This window comes from Pristiophorus japonicus, chromosome 4, assembly GCF_044704955.1.
Source record: "Pristiophorus japonicus isolate sPriJap1 chromosome 4, sPriJap1.hap1, whole genome shotgun sequence".
Classification (NCBI taxonomy): domain Eukaryota; kingdom Metazoa; phylum Chordata; class Chondrichthyes; family Pristiophoridae; genus Pristiophorus; species Pristiophorus japonicus.
The window spans coordinates 305235170-305257989 of NC_091980.1; the positions used below are offsets into that span (position 1 = coordinate 305235170).

Sequence of the window (22820 nt, forward strand, 5' to 3'; positions counted from 1 at the left end):
ACAGAGGCAGAGCAGAGCAGGGAGAGACACAGAGGCAGAGCAGAGCAGGGAGAGACACAGAGGCAGAGCAGAGCAGGGAGAGACACAGAGGCAGAGCAGAGCAGGGAGAGACACAGAGGCAGAGCAGAGCAGGGAGACACACAGAGGCAGAGCAGAGCAGGGAGAGACACAGAGGCAGAGCAGAGCAGGGAGAGACACAGAGGCAGAGCAGAGCAGGGAGAGACACAGAGGCAGAGCAGAGCAGGGAGAGACACAGAGGCAGAGCAGAGCAGGGAGAGACACAGAGGCAGAGCAGAGCAGGGAGAGACACAGAGGCAGAGCAGAGCAGGGAGACACACAGAGGCAGAGCAGAGCTGGGAGAGACGGTGTGGGAGACATTGAGGTCCCTCGCTGTGGGAGAGGGTGTGGGAGACACTGAGGGAGACGGTGTGGGATTCTTTACCTTGCCTGGGGTGACCCCTGGACCAAGTCTGCTGCAGTCCCCACGATGCGATGGTGCAGCTGCAGGGCATCTTCAGTGCGGAAACTTCGATTACTGAGCCAATCCAATCCTGCAGGCAATCGAAATCGATGTTATTTGGCAGCCATGCTGTGTAAAGTAAGGACTCATCAGATAAACTGACAGTGAATCACAGAAAATGCCATTAAAGTCATTCATAATAGTCAAGGACAACAAACTGTAAGTCAATGAAAACTTCACTGATCACAGTTCACTTGCTGCACTGCTGACTGTGCTTAACCCTTGCAGTAAAGGAACAGAGGATGAGAAAATAAATAATGCAATTTTATGGATCAATAGGTCTGCGTCTCTGCATCCATGGCGAGAAGTGACGCCACCTGGGTGGATATAGCTTAGAAAATAAATTTAGCAATTACCTGTATTAAGGTTTCGTAGCAAGTTTCTACCTCAACATGTTCTCTACACTGGTTGGTTCCAGTTTCTCATTTATCAACCCCTCATTTTAAAGCAAATTTGATTATTTTTGTTCTTGCTAAGGTGAGGCAAGTTCTTGCTGGGGAATGGAACATCTTTCTATTTCAGGGTCTGATATTGCCGGGTGAGGTATCGGAGGTATTCGACAGCACCTCACAAACCCGCGATCTCCACCACCTAGGACAAGGGCAGTGGGCGCACTGGAGCACCGTCACCATCCCCTCCCAGTCACACACCATCCTGACTGGGAAATCTAGCGGTCGTTCCTTCCTCGGCGCTGGGTCACAATCCTGGGACTCCCTCCCTAACAGCACTGTGGGAGTACCTTCACCACACGGACTGCAGCGGTTCAAGGCGACGGCTCACCACCACCTTCTCAAGGGCAATTAGAGATGGGCAATAAATGCTGGCCTGGACAGCAACGACCACATCCCAGGAATTAATTTTTTTTTAAGTGGAATTAAGCTCCCTCCACCCTGCCCCAGTGCTGCCCCTTCACTCCCACCCCTACTGGGCCACTGAAACATTTTAACATTTCACTAGCCCAAGTCAGCTGCCTGATGGCACCTTGGAGATGGGCGATCAGCACCGCAATATTTATTTGTGCTGTGGGCCTCTGCCCGTGGGGAACCAGCTGAGACAGTCCAAATTCAGTACAACACAGGACCCCAGAGGGGACTTTCATTGGGAGCACTGCTTCAAGGTCTGCCTAGACACTAGAACCGAGGAGGGAAGAGACGGAATGTACAGCTCAGGAAAGGACAGACGTTAGGATGGCCTTCTACGTGCAAAGAGTGATCCGACGTGCCTTCCCATGATCGATGCTGGCAATGGTCTTCCTGGGTTGGACAGTGGAGGCGAAAATCTTCGATCTGTTCAAAAATCAATTGGATGAAAGTGGAGTGGAGGAATGCGAGCTTTTTTAAATCATCAAGTTGGCACAAAGACCTCCCTCATCTATTTTGTGATCTTGTGAAGTCAGGTTCCAGAGATTAAAAACCTATTCAGTTCCCCTTATTTCCCTTTGTCTCCTCCTTTCTTGTTCCATTTCTAAAAATTCATTCCTGAGATGTGGGCGTCGTTGGCAAGGCCGGCATTTATTGCCCGTCTCCAAGTGCCTTTGAGAAGGTGGTGGTGAGCCGCCTTCTTGAACCGCTGCAGTCCGTGTGGTAAAGGTACTCCCACACAGTGCTGTTCGGGAGTGAGTTCCAGGATTTTGACACAGCAACAATGAAGGAACAGCAATATAATCCCAAGTCAGGATGGTGTGTGACTTGGAGGAGAACTTAGAGGTGGTGGTGTTCCCATGCACCTGCTGCCCTTGTCCTTCTCGGTGGTATTTGCCACTTCTTCCGCTCCATCCCACCCATGGATCCCTCCAGTACGTATGACAGTGACAGTAGACCGGGTCACAGGGCACATTACAATTGGTTCTAAAATCTACAAAAATACAGGCCACCTCAGGAGCAACAGGGGTTAAATGTACCGTGGGCTGCAGTAGCACTGAGCCGTATTGACCAGCAAGGCTCCAGGTACTCAACCCGTACTGAGGTCGCCGGTTTTAGCCAAGGCAACAATGGAGTTCTACGATTAGCCTCCACGTCCTGGGGTATGGGACGTCAGAAACTATAACGAAAGGATATACTTGCATATTTACGAAAGGATAAACTTGCTTTGGAGGCAGTTCAGAGAAGGCTCACAAGGTTGATTCCAGAGATGAGGGGGTTGACTTATGAGGAAAGGTTGAGTAGGTTGGGCCTCTACTCATTGGAATTCAGAAAAATGACATTTGATCTTATCGAAATGTATAAGATTATGAGAGGGCTTGACCAGGTGGGTGCAGAGAGGGTGTTTCCGCTGATAGGGGAGTCTAGAACTTGAGGGCATAATCTTAGAATAAGGGACCGCCCATTTAAAACAGAGATGAGGAGAAATTTCTTCTCTGAGGGTTGTAAATCTGTGGAATTCGCTGCCTCAGAGAGCTGTGGAAGCTGGGACATTGAATAAATTTAAGACAGAAATATAGACAGTTTCTTAAACAATAAGGGAATAAAGGGTTATGGAGAGCGGGCACGGAAGTGGAGCTGAATCCATGATCGGATCCGCCATGATCGTATTAAATGGCGGAGCAGGCTCGAGGGGCCGTATGGCCTTCTCCTGCTCCTATTTCTTATGTTCTTATAATAAGGCCCCTGCTCCTGATCAGTCACCACCACACCACACTGCACCACCCCGACCCCACACCCCTCCTCCCTCCCCAAACCACCAGTGAAAATTACATGGCAACAGAATCAGGCTTAACAATAATGGTCTACAACTAATTAAATAACTCAATGTCTCGGCTCATGTAACAACAAACATTCAGGTGGTGTAGCCTTGGCTGCCAGGTATGTGGAACTGTACAACATGACATTGTCTTGGGGTTAGTGGGGGAGCCTACAAAAGGGTACCGCCTTTTGAATGAGACATTAGACAGAGTTGTAAAAGACTTCACGGCACCATTTTGACAAAAAGCAGGGGGGGTTCTCCTCGGTGTCCTGGCCAATATTTATCCCTCAACCAACATCACTAAAACAGATCATCTGGCCATTATTACATTGCTGTCTGTGGGAGCTTGCTGTGCACAAATTGGCTGCTGCGTTTCCTACATAACAATAATGAAAAAAGTACTTCATTAGCTGTAAAGCGCTTTGAGACATCCTGAGGTTGTGAAAGGCGCTATAGAAATGCAAGCTCCTTTCCTTCTTTCTTGATTGGATCCCATACTGTACAAACAAACCAGACAGATTTCTCACAATATTGATCTGGGATGCACCGTAGCAGCGCTGGGGGATACACCCCCTTTAAATGTTTGGTTTCATGCTCCAGTTTTAAACCTAGGAGTAGTTTAACTTCTCTATCCCTGACTTTTCTCTACTTCTGATGCTGTTAATTCCTGACTGGGGTCATCATCATCATAGGCAGTCCCTCGGAATCGAGGAAGACTTTTTGTCCATGAGGGGGTCCTGACGTTCCAGGTCCCAAACTTCATATTAACGAAGTGGAAGATGCCTGTGCGTGAGTTCTTTTAACGTGGGCTGGCCGCTGCACACAGGCAACCACACGGGCTCAGCTGAGCAAGGTCTTGGTCCAGTGGCAAGGGGGTCCAAGACGACTGGAGACCAGGCACTGCTGTATGAGCCCAATTGCCTACAGCGAGGAGTTGGCCACAAGCTTGGCGCCGAGTAGCACCACTGATGAAAGGTGGCCCGAGGCTTGGTTGCGGGGCAGGCATTGGTAGCTCAGCTGTCCACTGGGGTTCCGAGGGATGTTTTAAAATGTTTCTGCCAAGGTTTCCCTTACATATTAAACTTTTAATCAACTTTTAAACTTTTAAAACAATTTGGGGAAACTTTTATAACCTACTACTGACTTACTGGGGTACGGCTGCACTGGCAAAAGATGTCCTCTGGTACCCTACCCAAGGAGCCATTCTTCAGGTCGAAGCCTTGATGCTGAAAGCCAGGGAGCTAATTAGGGATCTTGCCCCTTTCTGCCGTCCAAGTGCGTGCACTTACAGCCGAGTTCACCACATAGCGTCGGGAGCAGGAACCCTGGCCAACCGTCCTCCCTAATCCCCAGGGACATTGAAGCCAATTGGCCCAAGTCCACCCTGGCTCATCCCAGCTAACTCAAAACAGACCAGGGAATAAACCGAGACATTCCCAATCGGTATGGTTTAGCTGCTCACTGGATAAACTTGCTTTGCTGAACCAGTGAGCAAACTCCTGCTCCTATTTCTTATTATGTTCTTATTAAAAGTACAATTTGGGATATTTTGGAAGGGGACATTAGGAGGGACATCTTTAAAAAAAACACCCCACCCAATTGCATGTTGAAGCAAACATAATCATGCACTAAATATTCTGCTCTAATTATTTCTACAGATTTTCACTTTTAGATTGATATCTAGATTCTCTTACAAGGGAGGGAGGGGAGGAAAAGTTAATCAGCACGAGGCTCATGTGGGCGTCGCTGGCAAGGCCAGGCCGGCATTTATTGTCCGTCTGACCCGAGTAGGTGGCGCCTGCTTGAGCCTTTGTTTCTTCCTCATTGCTTGCGAGGCCACTTCAGGGGTCAGTTAATAGTCAATCATATTGGTGTAGGACTGGAGTCACATATAAACCAGACTGGGTAAGGATGACAAGCTACCTTCTCTGAACGACAGTGGTAAAGCAATGTGGGCTTTGTGCGAAGGTCATTTTTACTGATGCCAGCTTTTGAAATTGATTTTTATTTTAATAAACTGAATTCAAATTCTCCAAAATGAGAACTCATATTCTCCAAGGCCCTGGATTGCTCGTCCAGTAATATAATCACTACACCACCAGCCTGTTCACTATTCAGCAACCCCTGCTGGAAGTGCCGTGGATGTCAGGCAAAGAAGAACATAAGAAATAGGAATAGGAGTAGGCCACTTGGCCCCTCGTGCCTGCTCCACCATTTAATAAGATCATGCCCGTTCCCGTAACCCTTTATTCCCTTATCGCTCAAAAATATGTCTGTCTGTCTGTGGAATTCTCTACCACAGAAAGTTGTTGAGTCCAGTTTGTTGGATATATTCAAAAGGGAGTTAGATGTGGCCCTTACGGCTAAAGGGATGAGGGGGTATGGAGAGAAGGCAGGAGTAGGGTACTGAAGTTGCATGACCAGTCATGATCATATTGAATGGTGCTGCAGGCTTGAAAGGCCGAATGGCCTGCTCCTGCACCTATTTTCTATGTTTCTCCGCCTTAAATATATTCAATGACTCAGCCTCCACAGCAAGGACAGAATCAGCTTTAGTTCTGATGCCACCGACCCTACCCCCATGGCTGGATGGCCTGACAGTCAAAGCACTTGGGCAATGTGCCAGAGGGTCCCACCCAATGGAACATTATCCCAGGAGTTGGGACCCTCAGAACAGAATCGGGGAGGGCCGAGGTGGGTCCCAATGGGAGAATGAAAGCAACACTGCCGAGAACAGAAGGCTCCCCAGCGAGAGTAGACAGCGCTATCTGGGTTATCTATATCCCTGTATTGTAGATCACCTGCTTCTAGCAATGGGCTTCTCCCCACCCTCACCACTCCCCACAAAGGTGAGCGTTCTCCATTAATCTCTCTCATCTGTTGAGTCTGCGTTGGGAACACAAGCGATAACTGCTGCTGTCAGGCCATGCTGGAGAACCTGTTCCAGCAAAATCGTCCTTGGAAGCTCAGACATGATTACTGAACCCAAGTACCCAAGTGTGCTTCCTCCTCCCCCTCCCAGAAGACCGTTAACCAGCTGACATTCCTGCCCCTCCCTCTCTAAACACATTCACTCAACCCCTCCCCATCAGCACACATTCTCTCCCCCCCCCTCTCCCAGCACACATTCTCACCCCCCCCCTCCACCAGCACACATTCTCTCCTCCCCCCCCCCTCCCCAGCACACATTCTCCCCCCCATCCCCAGCACACATTCTCCCCCCCCATTCCCAGCACACATTCCCCCCCCCATCCCCAGCACACATTCCCCCCCCCATCCCCAGCACACATTCTCCCCCCCCTCCCCAGCACACATTTCCCCCCCCCATCCCCAGCACACATTCTCTCCTCCCCTCTCCCCAGCACACATTCTCCACCCCCCTTCCCCCAGCACACATTCTTCCCCCCCCTTCCCCCAGCACACATTCTTCCCCCCCTTCCCCCAGCACACATTCTTCCCCCCCTTCCCCCAGCACACATTCTTCCCCCCCTTCCCCCAGCACACATTCTTCCCCCCCTTCCCCCAGCACACATTCTTCCCCCCCTTCCCCCAGCACACATTCTTCCCCCCCCTTCCCCCAGCACACATTCTTCCCCCCCTTCCCCCAGCACACATTCTTCCCCCCCTTCCCCCAGCACACATTCTTCCCCCCCTTCCCCCAGCACACATTCTTCCCCCCCTTCCCCCAGCACACATTCTTCCCCCCCCTTCCCCCAGCACACATTCTCCACCCCCCTTCCCCCAGCACACATTCTTCCCCCTCCTTCCCCCAGCACACATTCTTCCCCCTCCTTCCCCCAGCACACATTCTTCCCCCCCCTTCCCCCAGCACACATTCTCCACCCCCCTTCCCCCAGCACACATTCCCCCCCCTCCCCCAGCACACATTCTCCCCCCCCTCCCCCAGCACACATTCTCCCCCCCCTCCCCCAGCACACATTCTCTCCCCCCCCTCCCCCAGCACACATTCTCTCCCCCAGCACACATTCTCTCCCCCCCCTCCCCCAGCACACATTCTCTCCCCCCCCCTCCCCCAGCACACATTCTCCCCCCCCCCCAGCACACATTCTCTCCCCCGCCCTCCCCAGCACACATTCTCTCCCCCGCCCTCCCCAGCACACATTCTCTCCCCGCCCTCCCCAGCACACATTCTCTCCCCCCACCCTCCCCAGCACACATTCTCTCCCTCCACCCCTCCCCAGCATACATTCTCTCCCCCCCCTCCCCAGCACACATTCTCTCCCCCGCCCTCCCCAGCACACATTCTCTCCCCCCCCTCCCCCAGCACACATTCTCTCCCCCAGCACACATTCTCTCCCCCCCCTCCCCCAGCACACATTCTCTCCCCCCCCCTCCCCCAGCACACATTCTCCCCCCCCCCCAGCACACATTCTCTCCCCCGCCCTCCCCAGCACACATTCTCTCCCCCCACCCTCCCCAGCACACATTCTCTCCCTCCACCCCTCCCCAGCATACATTCTCTCCCCCCCCTCCCCCAGCACACATTCTCACCCCCCCCACCCCCAGCACACATTCTCCCCGCCGCCCCCCCCCCCCCCAGCACACATTCTCCACGCTCCCCCCCGCCAGCACTTAATGTCCCCAGTTCACCTTCCCACTAAGCCCCGGGCAGGTGCCACTTGCCCAACCCTGCTGCCTGTAACCTGCTTGTCCAAGTTCCCATGTTGCTGCCTCTCTCTCCTCACTTGCAGGTGCAGGGACAAACAGGAGAGCGACAAGAAGAGCAAGGAAGGGGAAAAAAGAAAAGGAATAGTAGCAAGTTTGACAGAATCAGAGCAAACTAAAGGTAGTTTCATCACCATGATGATTCTGACATTTTTTTCCCCAAAGATTCTCAGGATGAAATCATTGTGACAAAGGACAGGTCTCCGGGGCAATCCACAGATTAGGCCATCTTGAATCTGCATTCCCAAGGGTTGTGACTGAAGTATTTTTCTGACCTATCCTGGTGGCTGCAGAAGGGCCCTCTGGCACATGCTGAGAGAGCAAGGAGCTTACGGAAGCTGTGACATTGTCTTTGTCTGCTTTTTCAATCTGTCCTGGTTACTCAGCACTACCCAATCACTGCAAAAGAAAAGCGCTGTTCTACGATTCCGACTGCACAGAATCTACTAATCTAACCATCTGCTGTCAATGCCAAAGTCCAAGGACTCCCAAGGAACACAAAATAAACAGACAGTAGGGACGCAGTTTAATCATGATTTTAAAATTCTCATCCTCGTATTCAAATCCCTTCACGACCTCGCCTCCATCTCTGTAGCCTCCGCCAGTCCTACTACCCCAAGAGATCTCCAATTCTAACTCTGGTCTATTGGGCATCCATTGGCGGCCATGCCTTCAGCAGTCCAGGCCCAAAGCTCTGGAATTCCCTCCCTCGGTGTCAAATTTTGTCTGTTAACGTTCCTATGATGCAGCGTGGGACGTTTTACTGTGTTGATGTTGCTATGAAGGGCCGATAACCAGAGGGCACAAATTTAAAGAACCAGAGGTGACATGAGAGAAAACATTTTTTTGCAATTAGGATTTGGAATGCACCGCCTGTTAGGGTGGATGATAGATCAGGCGGAGTACACAGATTCAATAGTAGCCTTCAAAAGGGAATTGGATAAATAGATGAAGGAGAAAATAATTACAGGGATGTGGGGAAAGAGCGGGGCTCACAGGGTTGCTCTTCGAAAGAGCTGGCACCAACTGGGTGGACCAAGTGGCCTCCTGTGCTATACTATTCTATGACTCCTATTAAATATAAATCTAAGTTATTATGTAGCAAGAACCAGATGAATACAAATCCAGCAGCCCACTCCTACCAAAGACTAGACAACACTGCTGTAAATACAGCAGTAACAAACACTCAACTCTTAGACAAATAAAACTGCAGGTGCTGCAGACACTTAGCGGGTCAGTCTGCATTTGCGGCAAGATCAGAATAGTTAAATGTTTCAGGCGTAGCCCCTCCATCTGTTCTTTCCACAGGTGCTAACTTATCTGCGGACAGTTTCCAACACTTTCTGTTTTTCATCACATGACACTTAAAGATGAGGAAGGCCATTCAGCCCATCATAATTCATCCAGTCAGAATAACCCTACATTCCCCCCATTCATAGAAATATAGAAAATAGGTGCAGTAGGCCATTCGGCCCTTTGAGCCTACACCACCATTCAATATGATCATGGCTGATCATGCATTTCAGTACCCCATTCCTGCTTTCTCTCCATATCCCTTTAGCCATGAGGGCCACATCTAACTCCTTTTTGAATATATCTAACGAACTGGCCTCAACAACTTTCTGTGGTAGAGAATTCCACAGACTTGTGGAGGTGTTCTCTCGCAGGTCGGGGAGCTGTAGCGGCGGGCCCTGGAACATCGTGGCCCCCCTGACCTGCGAGAGAACACCCCCGCTGGTCGGGATGTATAAGAGTAGGAGCGGCATATCACTACAACTTCCAGCGCGAGCTGCTCCAAGTGTGCGACGGCTTCGAGGTGGGAAATTGAGTGTCGTCATCAGGACTCGGGTCACTGTTTGGAGCGTGGGCAAGAGTATCGGCGGGGCCCTGGTAAAGCAGAGGAGCGGGAAGGATGTGGCGGAGGTGCGGCGAGTGATCGAGGTGGAGGAGCGATGAGGGATCGTGACTGAGATTCGGTGGGTGATCGTGGCGGAGGTGACGAATGTTTGGTGCGGAGGTGTGGCAGGAGATCGTGCCAGAGGTGCGGCAGGAGATCGTGGCAGAGGTGCGGCGAGTGTTTTGTGGCGGAGGAGCGGTAAATGAGGGTGCTGAGGGCCCAGGGGCAGCACGAGTCAGCCCACACTGTGATGTGTGCGCGCACTAGGTCCGTGCAGCAGAACAGGTCTCCAGTCATCCTGGTTAACCCTTGCCACTGGATAACAGCCTAACTCTGTCAAGCCCATGTGGTGGCTGATGTGCAACGGTCATAACACTTGGTATGGACTCCCCATCGGAGTGTCATCATCATAGGCAGTCCCTTGAACGAGGATGATTTGCTTCTCCGAGTTCACAGATGTTTCAATGAAGGACCCGATATTGCAGTCCTGAACTCCAATTGAAGGGTGGAAGATACTTGTGCGTGGATTTTTTGAGTGTTGATTGGTCTGTGAAGTACTACTTCCCCGAGATCAATCCTAAAGTTATCTTTTAATAGCATTAACTACTGTCCCTTTGTCCTACACCCACAGCTTGATAGCTTTTTTTTTTAAATAGTATTTTTCATACTATCTGGAAACAATTAATCCAGATTTACCAGGGATGAGGGATTTCATTTATGTGGAGAAATGAGAGAAGCTGGAGTTGTTCTCCTTGCAGCAGAGAAAGTCATGAGATCATCTGATTGAGGTGTTCAAAATCATGAAGGGGTTTGATAAAGAAAATAAGGATAAACTGTTTCTGCCGGCAGAAGGGTCAATAACCAGAGAATATAGTTTAAAGTTGATTGGCAAAAGAACCAGAGGCATCATGAGGAAACCTTTTTTTTAAACACAGCAAGTTATGATGATCTGGAATACACTGCCTGAAAGGGGGGTGGAAGCAGATTCAATAGTAATTTTCAAACGGGAATTAGATAAATACTTGAAAGGGATTTTTTTTTTGTTTTATAAACAGGGCTATGGGGAGCTAATTAGATAGCTCCACCAAAAAATATATTGCGTCTAAAATCGCTACAACCACTTTCGAGGTGCAATATGGGAAACGATGCAGCCAATTTGCGCACAGCAAGCTCCCACAGACAGCAATGTGATAATGACCAGATAATCTTTTTTTGTTATGTTGATTGAGGGATAAATATTGGCCAGGACAGCAGGGATAATACCCCTGCTCTTCTTCGAAATAGTGCAATGGAATCTTTTACGTCCACCTGAGAGGGCAGACGGTTTAACATCTCATCCGAAAGACAGCACTTCCGACAGTGCAGCGCTCCCTCAGCACTGCACCGAGAGTGTCAGCCTAGATTTTAGTCTCTCGCCGCTCCTTCGCCCTGACCTCGCTGCTCCTGCTGTACCTGCCCCGCCCCTTTTACAGTCCCGGAGCAGATTCTCAGACACGTGTTGTCATCCCAAGTCCAGAAGAAAGGATAAAATTTCTCCGTGAATTGATTCCCAGCGAAGGTGTGGAGATTGTAGAGGGACGTGATCGGGGCCCAGGAGAGGCGTGAGTTCGGGGCCCAATGGGGCGAGGGCCCAGCCCACACTGCGATATGTGTGCGCACTAGGTCCGTGCAGCAGAGCTGGTCTCCAGTCGTCCTGGTTAACCCTTGCTACTGGACCAAGACCTAGCTCTGTCAAGTCCGTGTGGTGGCTGGTGTACAACGGTCACCACACGTTAAAAAAAATCCACGCACAGGCATCTTCCACCCTTCAGGATGGAGTTCGGGATCTGGAATATTAGGTTCATCATTGAAACACCCGTGAACTTTTTGACGTTGAGGGACTGCCTACGATGGTGAGATTTTAGTGTTCAGGTCCCTGGAGTGGGACTCAAACCCACAGCTTTCTGACACAGAGGCGAGAGAGTGTGCTGCCCACTGAGCCATTGGCTGGCACAGAGTTGCTGCAGTCAGCTAACTGAAGCTTAAGCGGGGGGAGAGAGGGCTTTAAACATGTACACACGGCCCCCAGGAGAGTGCAACTGGCGAGGCAGACCTGGGGAATGGGCTGGTTGGTCAGGGCTGTCCCTGGGCAAAGTTGCAGCTAAAGGGATCAAGGGGTATGGAGAGAAAGCAGGAATGGGGTAATGAAGTTGCAAAAATGATCAGTCATGATCTTATTGAATGGTGGTGCAGGCTCGAAGGGCCGAATGGCCTATTCCTGCACCTATTTTCTATGTTTCTATGGCCCTGTCGATGGACAAAGCGCTTGTCGTCCTGCTGCTGCTGCCTCCTCCTCCTCCTCGCCCGCTCGGCCCCCCTTTCATTCCAAAAAAAGCATCTACCTTTGGAGCCGCTGCCACACGGCGCCTCCCGCTCAGCAAACGCTGGAAACAGCGAGCCCAAAGGCGGCTCCATCCCGTGTAGGCCGCGCTTGCCCGCAACTCGCTCTCCGCCTCCCCTGCGCGTGACGTCACGCGTTGCCGGCGCCGTTGCGTTGTGGGAATTGTAGTTTCTGAAGGGGCGCGGCCTCATTGGAGCAGCTGCCAAGCCGCGGGGCCAGGGACTACAATCGGTAGCACCGTGAGGCCCCAATTGTTACACTCCTTCACCAATGTGCTGAGCAGTGTTTCAATTGAATTTGTTAAGTTTCCTTTTAATTTTTTTGTTACGGTACATTTTTTATTGGCAAGGGGGCACATGCTTAACATCCAATAGGCAACGGCCTGATGTAAGGAAAGATTCAGTAATATGCTGCCAATGCACTAATATATATTTAAAGTGTTTGACGTTAACAAAAAAGCTGAGGTGACACTTAACTACTGGTATACAACATATAAGGTTGTATTAAGTGCGCAGAAGATTAAGTTGCATTTGTAACTCCTCAGATAATGAAGCAGTCCATGCCCGTATGCAGCAAGACCTGGGCAACATTCAGGCTTAGGCTGATAAGTGGCAAGTAACATTTGCACCACACAAGTGCCAGGCAATGACTATCTCCAACAAGAGAGCATCTAACCACTGCCATTACCATCGCCTAATTCCCCAACATCAACATCCTGGGGGTCACCATTGACCAGATACATAACTGGACCAGCCACATAAATACTGTGGCTACAAGAGGCTGGGTATTCTGCAGAGAGTGTCTCACCTCCTGACTCCCCAAAGCCTTTCCATCATCTACAAGGCACAAGTCAGGAGTGTGATATAATACTCCCCACTTGCCTGGATGAGTGCAGCTGTAACAACACTCGAGAAGCTCGACATCATCCAGGACAAAGCAGCCGCTTGATTGGCACCCCATCCATTACCTTCAACGTTCACTCCCTCCACCACCGGCGCACCGTGGCTGCAGTGTGCACTGCAGCAACTTGTCAAGACTTCTTCGGCAGCACCTCCCAAACCCACGACTTCTACCACTTAGAAAGACAAGGGCAGCAGGCGCATGGGAACACCTCCACGTCCCCCTCCAAGTCACACATCATCCTGACTTGAAAATTTATCACTGTTCCTTCATAGTTGGATCAAAATCCTGGAACTCCCGAACAGCACTATGGGAGCACCTTCACCACAAGGTCTGCAATGGTTGAAGACAGCAGCTCACCATCACCTTCTCAACGGCAACTAGGAATGGACAATAAATGCTGGCCATACCAGCTTCGCCCACTTCCCAGGAACAAATTTTTAAAAATTCTACACCAGTACTTATGTGTGCAGAAGGTTTAAAAAAGTTAACTGAGAAACTTTTTCAGGTAAAATGTTATAATGTTAAATTGACATTCCAGCAATATTATGGTGTCACTTGATAGTAGTCAAAAAATTATGCAGAGCTCATTTCTTCCAATGGATGATATATACAAGAGAATAAACTCAGGTATCATTTGTCTCACCTTATTATAAGCATACACTACACTTATATAGCACCTTTAACATTGTAAAGCGTCCGAAGACATTTCTCAGGAGTTTAATCAGACATAAAAAATTGACATTGAGCCACGTAAGGAGATATTAGGACAGGTGACCAAAACCTTGGTCAAAGAGATAGGTTTTATGAAGCATCTTAAAGAAGGAGCGAGAGGTGGAGAGGCAGAGAGGTTTAGGGAGGGAATTTGAGATTTAAGGGTACAGACAGCTGAAGGCATGGCCCCCAATGGTGGGGGCAAAGGAATTTGGAGATGCATGAAGCCAGAATTGGAGAAGTGCAGAGCAATGTGCCCACTAATTTTTCTTTCCCTGCGCAAGCCCTTAAAAGCTGCTGCGCCGTATTTTGGTGTTGAGCGGCCTGCGTGGGACCTTACGATCGCTGTGGCCACGTACCTTATGGGCAACATTGGCACAGAGATCTCAGAGGGTAGTAGGGCTGGAGGACATTGCAGAGAAAGGGAGGGGTGAGGTGATGGAGGGATTGGAGCACAAGGATGAAAATTGTAAATTTGAGTTGCTGATGGACTGGGAGCCAATGTAGGTTAGCGTGCACAGCACACAACGCTAAAGGCACCATGATTATATGACAGAACAGTAACCAGATACAATGCAGTGACATTTACAAAAAATAAATTCCAGTCATTGACATAAACAGCAAATCTACAGTTGCTCGGTCAGCAGATAAAAGGGAAATTAAATTGATGTTGCAGGTGGACTTCTAGCAGATTGGCTCATTTAAGAGCATTCTATGGGATTCTCGTGGGAAAAGGTGCCTCATTAGAACCATTCATGGGGGCAATCGGGAATTCTCCCAAATTCCTATATGGCCTATTGTTGTTGGGTCACCAGAGTTGCACAGTAAAAAGGGAGAATCCCCTTTATAGGGCTGATCAAGACAAACATAAGAACATAAGTGTTGTGTATCTGTAAAGCATGCACTCCCATGTTCCGCCACCAGGGAGCACATCCCCCTGAAGTCCCAAGGGATCCCAGCATCCCTTGGGAGCACTATATATAAGCCGGCCCCCTAAGGCCTGTTACTCACTCTGGAGTGTCTTAATAAAGACTGAGATCACTGTTACTTTAACCTCCCTGTGTGCAGTCTCACCTGCGTTAGGAACACAATAATAAGAATTTAGGAGTTGCAGTCGGCCATACGTTCCCTCGAGCCTGCTCCGCCATTCAATAAGATCATGGCTGATCCTTGACCTCAATTCCACTTTCCCGTCCGATCCCCATATCCTTCAATTCCTCTGGAGTTCAAACATTTATCGATCTCATCCTTGAATATACTCAACAGCCTGGGGCAAAGAATTCCAAAGATTCACAACCCACTGTGTAAAGAAATTTCTCCTCGTCTCAGTCTTAAATGGCCAACCACATATCCTGAGACAATGCCCCTTAGTTCTAGACTCTCCAACCAGGGGAAACAGCCTCTCAGCACTACCCTTTCAATCCCTCTCAGAATCTTATATGTTTCAGTGAGCTCACCTCTCATTCTTCTAAACTACAGAGTATAGGCCTAATCTACTCAATCTCTTCTAATAGGACAGCCCTCTCATCCCAGGAATCAATCTAGTAAATTTTACTTGCACCACCTCCAAGGCAAGTATGACCTTCCTTAAATAAGGAGACCAAAAATTATTTTTTAATTCCTTCTGGGATGTGGGTGTCGCTGGCAAGGCCAGCATTTATTGCCCATCCCTAATTGCCCTTGAGAAGGTGGCGGTGAGCCGCCTTCTTGAACCGTTGCAGTCCGTGTGATGAAGGTGTGGATATCTGAACGGAATATATGGAATTAAGGACAGTAAAGTAAACGGGATATATGAAGATGTATAAGCCATGGAAGAATAGCTGGGAGAATGTCAGATTGCAAATAGTGCAACATCAGCATAGCTAACAGTCTGTCTCAAGGTTTCAAGTCACTAATCCTGCCAATAATATATAATTGTAACATGAAATACATCTGCAGAATTGCAAGGTCTCAGTAAATAGTCACACCATTAGATTGAAACATTTAGAGGCAATACTTGAGCTTTCAAGAAGAACATCTCATATAGATTGACTAATGAGTGGCTGAGTTAGACTGTCAATCCATTTGTATTTTGTTATCTGATTTCAAAACTGTATAACTGTTAACGCTTTACGATGTAACTTCACCTATCCGTAGGGAGTGTGTACGCTCTATCCAGAGAGTATATCTTCTGTCTGATAGGTCTTACTGGCCGGTAATAAAGACTGCTTTGTTCAAAGCACAAGAGGTATTCGACTCAGTAATTTTACTGAACCAGATTGAAGTAAAAGAATCCAGGAATTAACATTTGGTGTCAGAAGTGGGATCTCAACGGACGACTGCCGAAAACTTGCGAATTAAGAGCCAGACTAGCCTTGGACGAGACGAGGGGAAAATGGTCACTGGAGTGAGTATGATTTCAATACTGCTCCAGTTTCCCCCGGTTTCAAAAGTCTGAGGAAAGTTTAGCCACTCGCTGGTTCTCAGGTAGTGTCTGAACGAGATCCAGGACAATCTGGTGAATACCTTTCAAACTTAGAATAGGGATAGAGATAGGGAAATTGTGCGATGACGCAAACCAAGCGGCGACTTGGAAAGGGAAAGATAGTTAGAGCTAGATAGGGATAGATGATCAATCATGGAACCAAAAAAAATTAATAGGAAAGAAAAGAGACTCTTATGAATGTCTGTTTAAATGAGAAATGCTTCTGTGACTTTTACTGTAAAAAAAAAGCCGGGGAGTTGTGGTTTGTTTTATCTCAAACAGAATGAAAGTTTGTTTTAACCCTTCGTAGTGTTGTCCTGTATGTGGGAAGTTTAAGAGTGTGAACCTTATTGAATTACGTATATTTGGATGATAAGTTGCGGAGCCAGGAAATGCCCAAAGGATAGATTTGTTAAAAAAAGAAAAAATTACATGGTCCCGGTGGTTAAAAAAAAAAGAAAAACTTGTTGAAAGCAAGCATTCAGAGAAGGCACAGCAAAACAACTGAGATGGATTCAAAAGGATTTTAAAAAAAAATTATATTAAATAACACGACCTTGAGGCTGGAACAATTGAGATAACGAAAAGCAGTCCACAGCCTACGTGCCAGACTTCTCTCTAGTTATAAAAAAAGTAACGTACTAAATAGGTGCCGAAAGAAAAAAAAATGTTCTGAGATTTTAAATTATGAAAAATATAAAATCACTCCTGTCCAATTGGCAGAAAAACTCCATTAAATTAGGGCTTTCATTGACTGATTGAATTTAAACTGCGCAGTAACGCGAAAGGATAGGGAAATTTGGAGACTGAAAGAAATTAATTGAGGCTCATAAGAAATCAAAATTAGAAAATTAGGCTCACAGTGAATAAAATGGGGATTTAAATAGAAGATAGGTGTTCAACTCAGGTACGACGTCAACCTTGTATATCACTTGGCCCGTCTAGGCTCTGATTGAATTTAAAAAAAAAAACCCCCGCAGCAACTCGGAAGGTAGGGCCGAAGCGAACACGCAGTAACGTAAACGCGCAGTGAAGCGAACGCGCAGTGACGTCAACGCGCAGTGACGTAGACGCGCAGTGACGTAAACGCGCAGTGACGCCGACGCGTAGTGACGCAGAGGCGCAGCAACGCGAATCGCGAAAGTCAGTGCTAATGGCAGTAAGTCTGTAAGTCTTAAAGTGTTTAGAGTTTTAAGTAAAGTTAAAGTATCTTAACTCGCGCGGCGACGCGAGCCACGGGTCGACGCGGATCGCGCGGCGACGTGAACTGCGAGGCAACGCGGATTGCGCGGCGACGTGAACTGCGAGGCGACATGGTAGTTTAGTATTGAGATCGTGCGGCGACGCGGACCGTGCGGCGATGCGGGTAAGTGTTAGAAGTCTTTGTCTATTTTGTAAATCGCGCGACGACGCGAACCACGCGGCGACGCGGGTACGTGTTAGAAGTCCTTGTTTACCTTTTAAAGTTAAAGTATCTTAACTCGCGCGGCGACGCGAGCCACGGGTCGACGCGGATCGCGCGGCGACGTGAACTGCGAGGCAATGTGGTAGTTTAGTATTGAGATCGTGCGGCGACGCGGACCGTGCGGCGATGCGGGTAAGTGTTAGCATTAGTAAAGTTTGGTTATTTGGAGTTAGTTAAAGTCCGTGTTAGTTCTGTAAAGTCTGTGTCTATTTTTAAGTTTGTTTAAATTGCATGACGACACGAACGCGTAGCGACACAGTAATACGAGGGGCAGTGTGAAAATGGGTAATCAGTTAGATAAAACCACGGATGCGGATAATCCGCTACAAAAGCTATGTGAGGAATTCCCTGAAAGAGCTGAAGACTTTAGAAAATTATCAGGAGCCCTGAACAAATTATTAGGGGATGACCAGTGGCCTCTAAGTGACACTAGAAGCGTAGAGGTAAAAAAAAAAGCACAGGGATTAATTTGGAGAAGGGGACGAGGAAAAGGGGATAAAAAAATTTAATTGCAACCTGGCGACATTATTGTCAGAAATTAAAAGATGCATCACTTCTATCGAGTTGGCAAACAAATGCTATTAAATTAGGACTTGCATTGACAGAGGGAACACATGTTAAAACTGTAGACGTCTTTAAAAAAAAAGAATGAATGTGCGCACGAGAAACTTGCTAAGAGATCCTCTGGGACCTCTGAGAAAGGTATTGATCAACTACAAGTTAAAATGGCTGGCTTTGTGTTAACCGAGGCTGATGATGAAATTGATGAGTGGCCACTGACTCAGCGCCCAACGGCGCCTCCCGCACCCCCTGGCCCCTTGCTCCAGTCCTCTTCCCAACACCCTCCACCTAACACTCCGGTAAAAAGAGTTAGGAACAACCACATATCACCAAAGCAACAAACCCAAACTGACTCCTCATCCTCTGATAGCGATTCGGATCCCCAGTTTACAAGCAATATAGCCGAAAGGACCAGATCTCACACTCGAAAGGGCAGAACTATATCTCAACATCACAAACAGTCCCGTAAATCTTCTAGTCAACCTACCAGTCCAAGTTGTGAAAGACATAGCAAACACCCCCGCCGATCGAGACGCAGAACTGTCAAGCAGTCAGACAGCTCTGAAACATCCACCGGCCTAGAAATGATTTCCAAGATCCCAAAGTCCCGACACCAATTCCCTGTCAGACCAATGCCAAACCCTGATGCACAACAAGCTGCAGACCACCTCTCTATAGATGTCTGTGATCTTCAAACAACTATTTGATTGCTCACGCTATCCGGACAGATGGAAAGGGCAGTTAGATATTATTGGCAGAAAAAGAAAGGGGAGGGGGGAGGTGCGCCCCCAACCCGGGTCAAGACTGAATACGTGACTAGAAAGGAAGAGCCATCTCGGGAGGAAGGATCAATAGAACCGTAGTGTGGCATACAGGATTGGATGGATAAGCAAGGATACGGTTATACTAAACAACCAAACGGCCCGAGCCCTGCTAATAAACCTCCCTATTGTCCCCGGCATGGTATGGGAAGAGGCCGGGACTGGGTAAGAGGAATTGACTGTTTTAATTGTGGGCAGGAAGGACATTGGAATAAAAATTGCCCCTACCGTCAGCATGGAAAAGGAAGAGGAGGAAGAGGAGGGGGGCAAGGGGGGAGAGGAGGATCTTACACTAACTTCTCCCAGAACAACTCCTTTGGTCAATTGTCCCCCGATTGACTACGCAGCTTGATTGTGCAGGGATCCTCCCCGGACGACGAACCCATTCTGAATGAGTGGCAACCCTTTTTGATAGATACGGGAGCCTTCATGTCTTCTGTACAATCAAAGCTTAAACTCCCTGCTTCTACTGAAACACAGGAACTTTCAGGATTCCTGGGACAAATCTCGACATTCCCAGTGTCAGAACCGGTTAAAATGGGTTACCAGGAAGAATCGGTGGAACATCGAGTTGTTATCACAACCAATCTGGACTGTAACTTGATGGCTAGCGACCTCCTTTGCAAATTCCAGTTGCATTTGGAGTGTGGAGATAATGGGATTATTGTAAAACAGGAAACCCTTAAGCGGCAGTATTATACCACTAGAACCCCTCAGTGGTGGTCTCTGGACCTGCCGCAGGCACCCTGTCACGTGACCCTAGCATACGATCCCAGTGGAAAGAATCAGGACCTGCAGAACTTTTATCAGGATCACGAAGGGGAAGTGAAGGGAATTCTATTAAGGGCTAGAGTGACTGGACTGGAAAGAGAGGCAGATTTTGTGGAAGTGGATAAGAATCTGTGGAAACAGCCCCTAACAATGGCACCGCATATTGCTCGTGAAGTATTAGCCCCTCACCATGCTAAAGATTTGGGAGTTATGGTACGCAAGGCCATAGATGAGGCTGACCCTACCAGCCGGGATGTGCAAATTGTAAAACATGGCCGAACAGTCCAATTTAATGGGGACCCCGAGAAAGTATTAACAACTCTACAGCATCATACTGGCTCGGACATACCTGACTATGTGGATCCTCATGTGTGGGCAGAGGACCCCTCCGAAGTGGGTTATACTCCCATTAATTGAGATCCCAGTGCAGGGCAATGTGGACTGGCCCTCTATCCGACAGAACCCACTGAAATCACAGGCAATCCTAAACTGACTTTTCGGCACTGTACTGCAATTAATCCGGCCTGTTTTCTTACTGAGCCACCCCAAGATGAGGAAGAACCCAGTCATGATTGTTTATGTTTGTTGACGGAAGTACTTCTATTAATCCAGAAGATACACGAATCTCAGGATACGCCATAGTAAACCAGGAGAATCAGGTCTTGGAATCTGCTGCTTTGAAACCGCCTATTCTGCTCAACAAGCTGAACTATTCGCCCTCACCCAAGCCTGTATCTTGGCCAACGATCTCAAAGTCAATATCTATACCGACTCTAGGTATGCCTTTGGGGTGGCGCATGATTTCGGACAATTATGGAAAAATAGGGGATTCCTAACCTCACAGGGGAATGAGATATCTCATAAACAGCTAGTATCTGATTTGTTGCAAGCCCTCATGTTCCCCAAACGCATTGCCATTGTACCAAGAGGCCAAACAGGCCTCTCGTGACCAACAGATGGTAGTGCCCAAAATTATGAGTCAGACTAAAAATCCTGCGAAGGATAAGTTAGCCTCGAAAAAAGAACCAATGCCAACCATCCAAGATGTTATAAAAGCACAGGAGGACGCTCCTGAAAAAGATAAACTGTTGTGGAAATATTATGCATGTACTTATGACAATGTTTCTAAACTCTGGACCACTCCCGCGGAACAGACTTGCATGTCTGACGAGTTGGCCTCATGGGTTACAGAATGTCTGCATTTTGCTACTCATTGTGGAGCAAGGGCAACAAGTGATACGCTTTTGGCTACTTGGTGGCACCCTAGACTCCAGGCGCTCACCCAGAACATCAGTAGTCATTGCCTGATTGGCCAGCAACATATTCCAGGGAAGGGAGTCCCCTGTGATTGGGGTAAAACGCCCCTACCCGAAGGTCCCTTTGAGACATTTCAGTTGAACTACATTGAGTTGCAAAAAGTTCAGTGTTACAGATATGTGTTAGTAATAGTAGATGTGTTTAGCAGATGGATTGAAGCCTACCCTAACCTGGACGATAAGACTCAGACTGTTGTTAAGGTGTTAATGAGGGAAATTGTTCCTAGATATGAGATCTCAGCTAGACTGATGACCACCTATGTTCTTTCTCTGACTCAGGCTCTGCGACTAGTTCACAACCAGGTTCAAGATGCTCACCTCGACCTCCCAGTTTTACCCGAATTGTCCCTCGTGGCACCAGGGAAGTATGGATTCGGAAGGGATTAGAGCCACAATGGGAGGGGCCTTTTTAGGTGTCACTCACTACCCCCACTGCAGCCAAGGTTGAGGGGAAAAGTGCCTGGGTTCACCTGCACCACTGCAAGCTCATCACCATTTAAACAAATTTTGCTGGTTAGTCTAATTCCTGTTTCTGTTCCAGATCTCCTCCTCCCTATAGCTGAACAAGGCAGTTGAAGGAGGATCAGTTTGAACTCTTACCTGTCAAACAGCCAAATACACTGACGGAAACCTGAAGGGAAACGTGAAAACAGAACTCTTTTTATCAGCTAAATAATTGGACTATTTATAAGATGAGACTGTGTCTGTATGCTACTGTCTGCATAATAGTGTTGATATATGACAGTTTTGGTGCACGGGAAGGAAGACAAAGGCGAGAGCTCCATGTAAGCACCTTTTTGTATATGTCTTACGTTTATGCGGAAAAAGGGCACTTCACTAGATGCTGGGTGTGTTCACATATCCCTATACATTCTAAAGGGGGAATTCCTTTGCGCACCGTTCCCCTGATCCTAACTGAGACTGTTAGATGGATTCAAAGAAACGATATTGGAACAGGTAGCTAACCGCACTGCTGAGGCTCTGGAGGGCATCACAGCTGAAATGGTAGCGATAAGGACCGTAGCATTACAAAATCGAATGGCCCTCGATTACCTGTTAGCTGAGAAAGGGGGAACGTGTGCCCTGATAGGATCTGAATGTTGCACTTACATTCCTGATAGTTCAGGAAACATAACCCACCTTGCCGATCACATAAGGAGGGAGGTGAAAAAGTTATCCACACCAGCAAAAGAACTTAGCAGGTTTGATTGGTTTCTGGGTGGATCTTGGAGATCCTATCTAATACATGGCGCAATTGTTCTCCTCATAATAATTACCTGCTGTTTGATTGTTGGTTGCCTTAACCTCTGCTGTAAAGCAATGACAAGGTTAGCAGACCCTCTTGTGGTCAAGGGTTCCCGGGTTATGATCCAACAAACTAGAGAACTACTCAACAATGCAATACTCATAGAATGATCCTAAATGTTATCATAGAATGATAAAAGGGGGGATGTGGATATCTGAACGGAATATATGGAATTAAGGACAGTAAAGTAAACGGGATATATGAAGATGTATAAGCCATGGAAGAATAGCTGGGAGAATGTCAGATTGCAAATAGTGCAACATCAGCATAGCTAACAGTCTGTCTCAAGGTTTCAAGTCACTAATCCTGCCAATAATATATAATTGTAACATGAAAT

General features: G+C 48.1%; 1 protein-coding gene across 3 annotated transcripts in view; it reads right to left on the reverse strand.

Moving 5' to 3' along the window:
• Nucleotides 1-12288, reverse strand: part of nrde2 (NRDE-2, necessary for RNA interference, domain containing) — a 101094-nt gene extending 88806 nt beyond the window's left edge. For all 3 annotated transcript variants that reach the window (XM_070879656.1, XM_070879657.1, XM_070879654.1), the window contains exons 1-2: nucleotides 12167-12288; nucleotides 443-551 (exon numbers count right to left, since the gene is read on the reverse strand). In XM_070879656.1, the coding sequence (XP_070735757.1) occupies nucleotides 443-551; nucleotides 12167-12239 (182 nt within the window). In that variant the 5' untranslated portion in view covers nucleotides 12240-12288. The remainder of the gene's footprint in view (nucleotides 1-442; nucleotides 552-12166) is intronic.
• Nucleotides 12289-22820: the final 10532 nt, after the last annotated feature.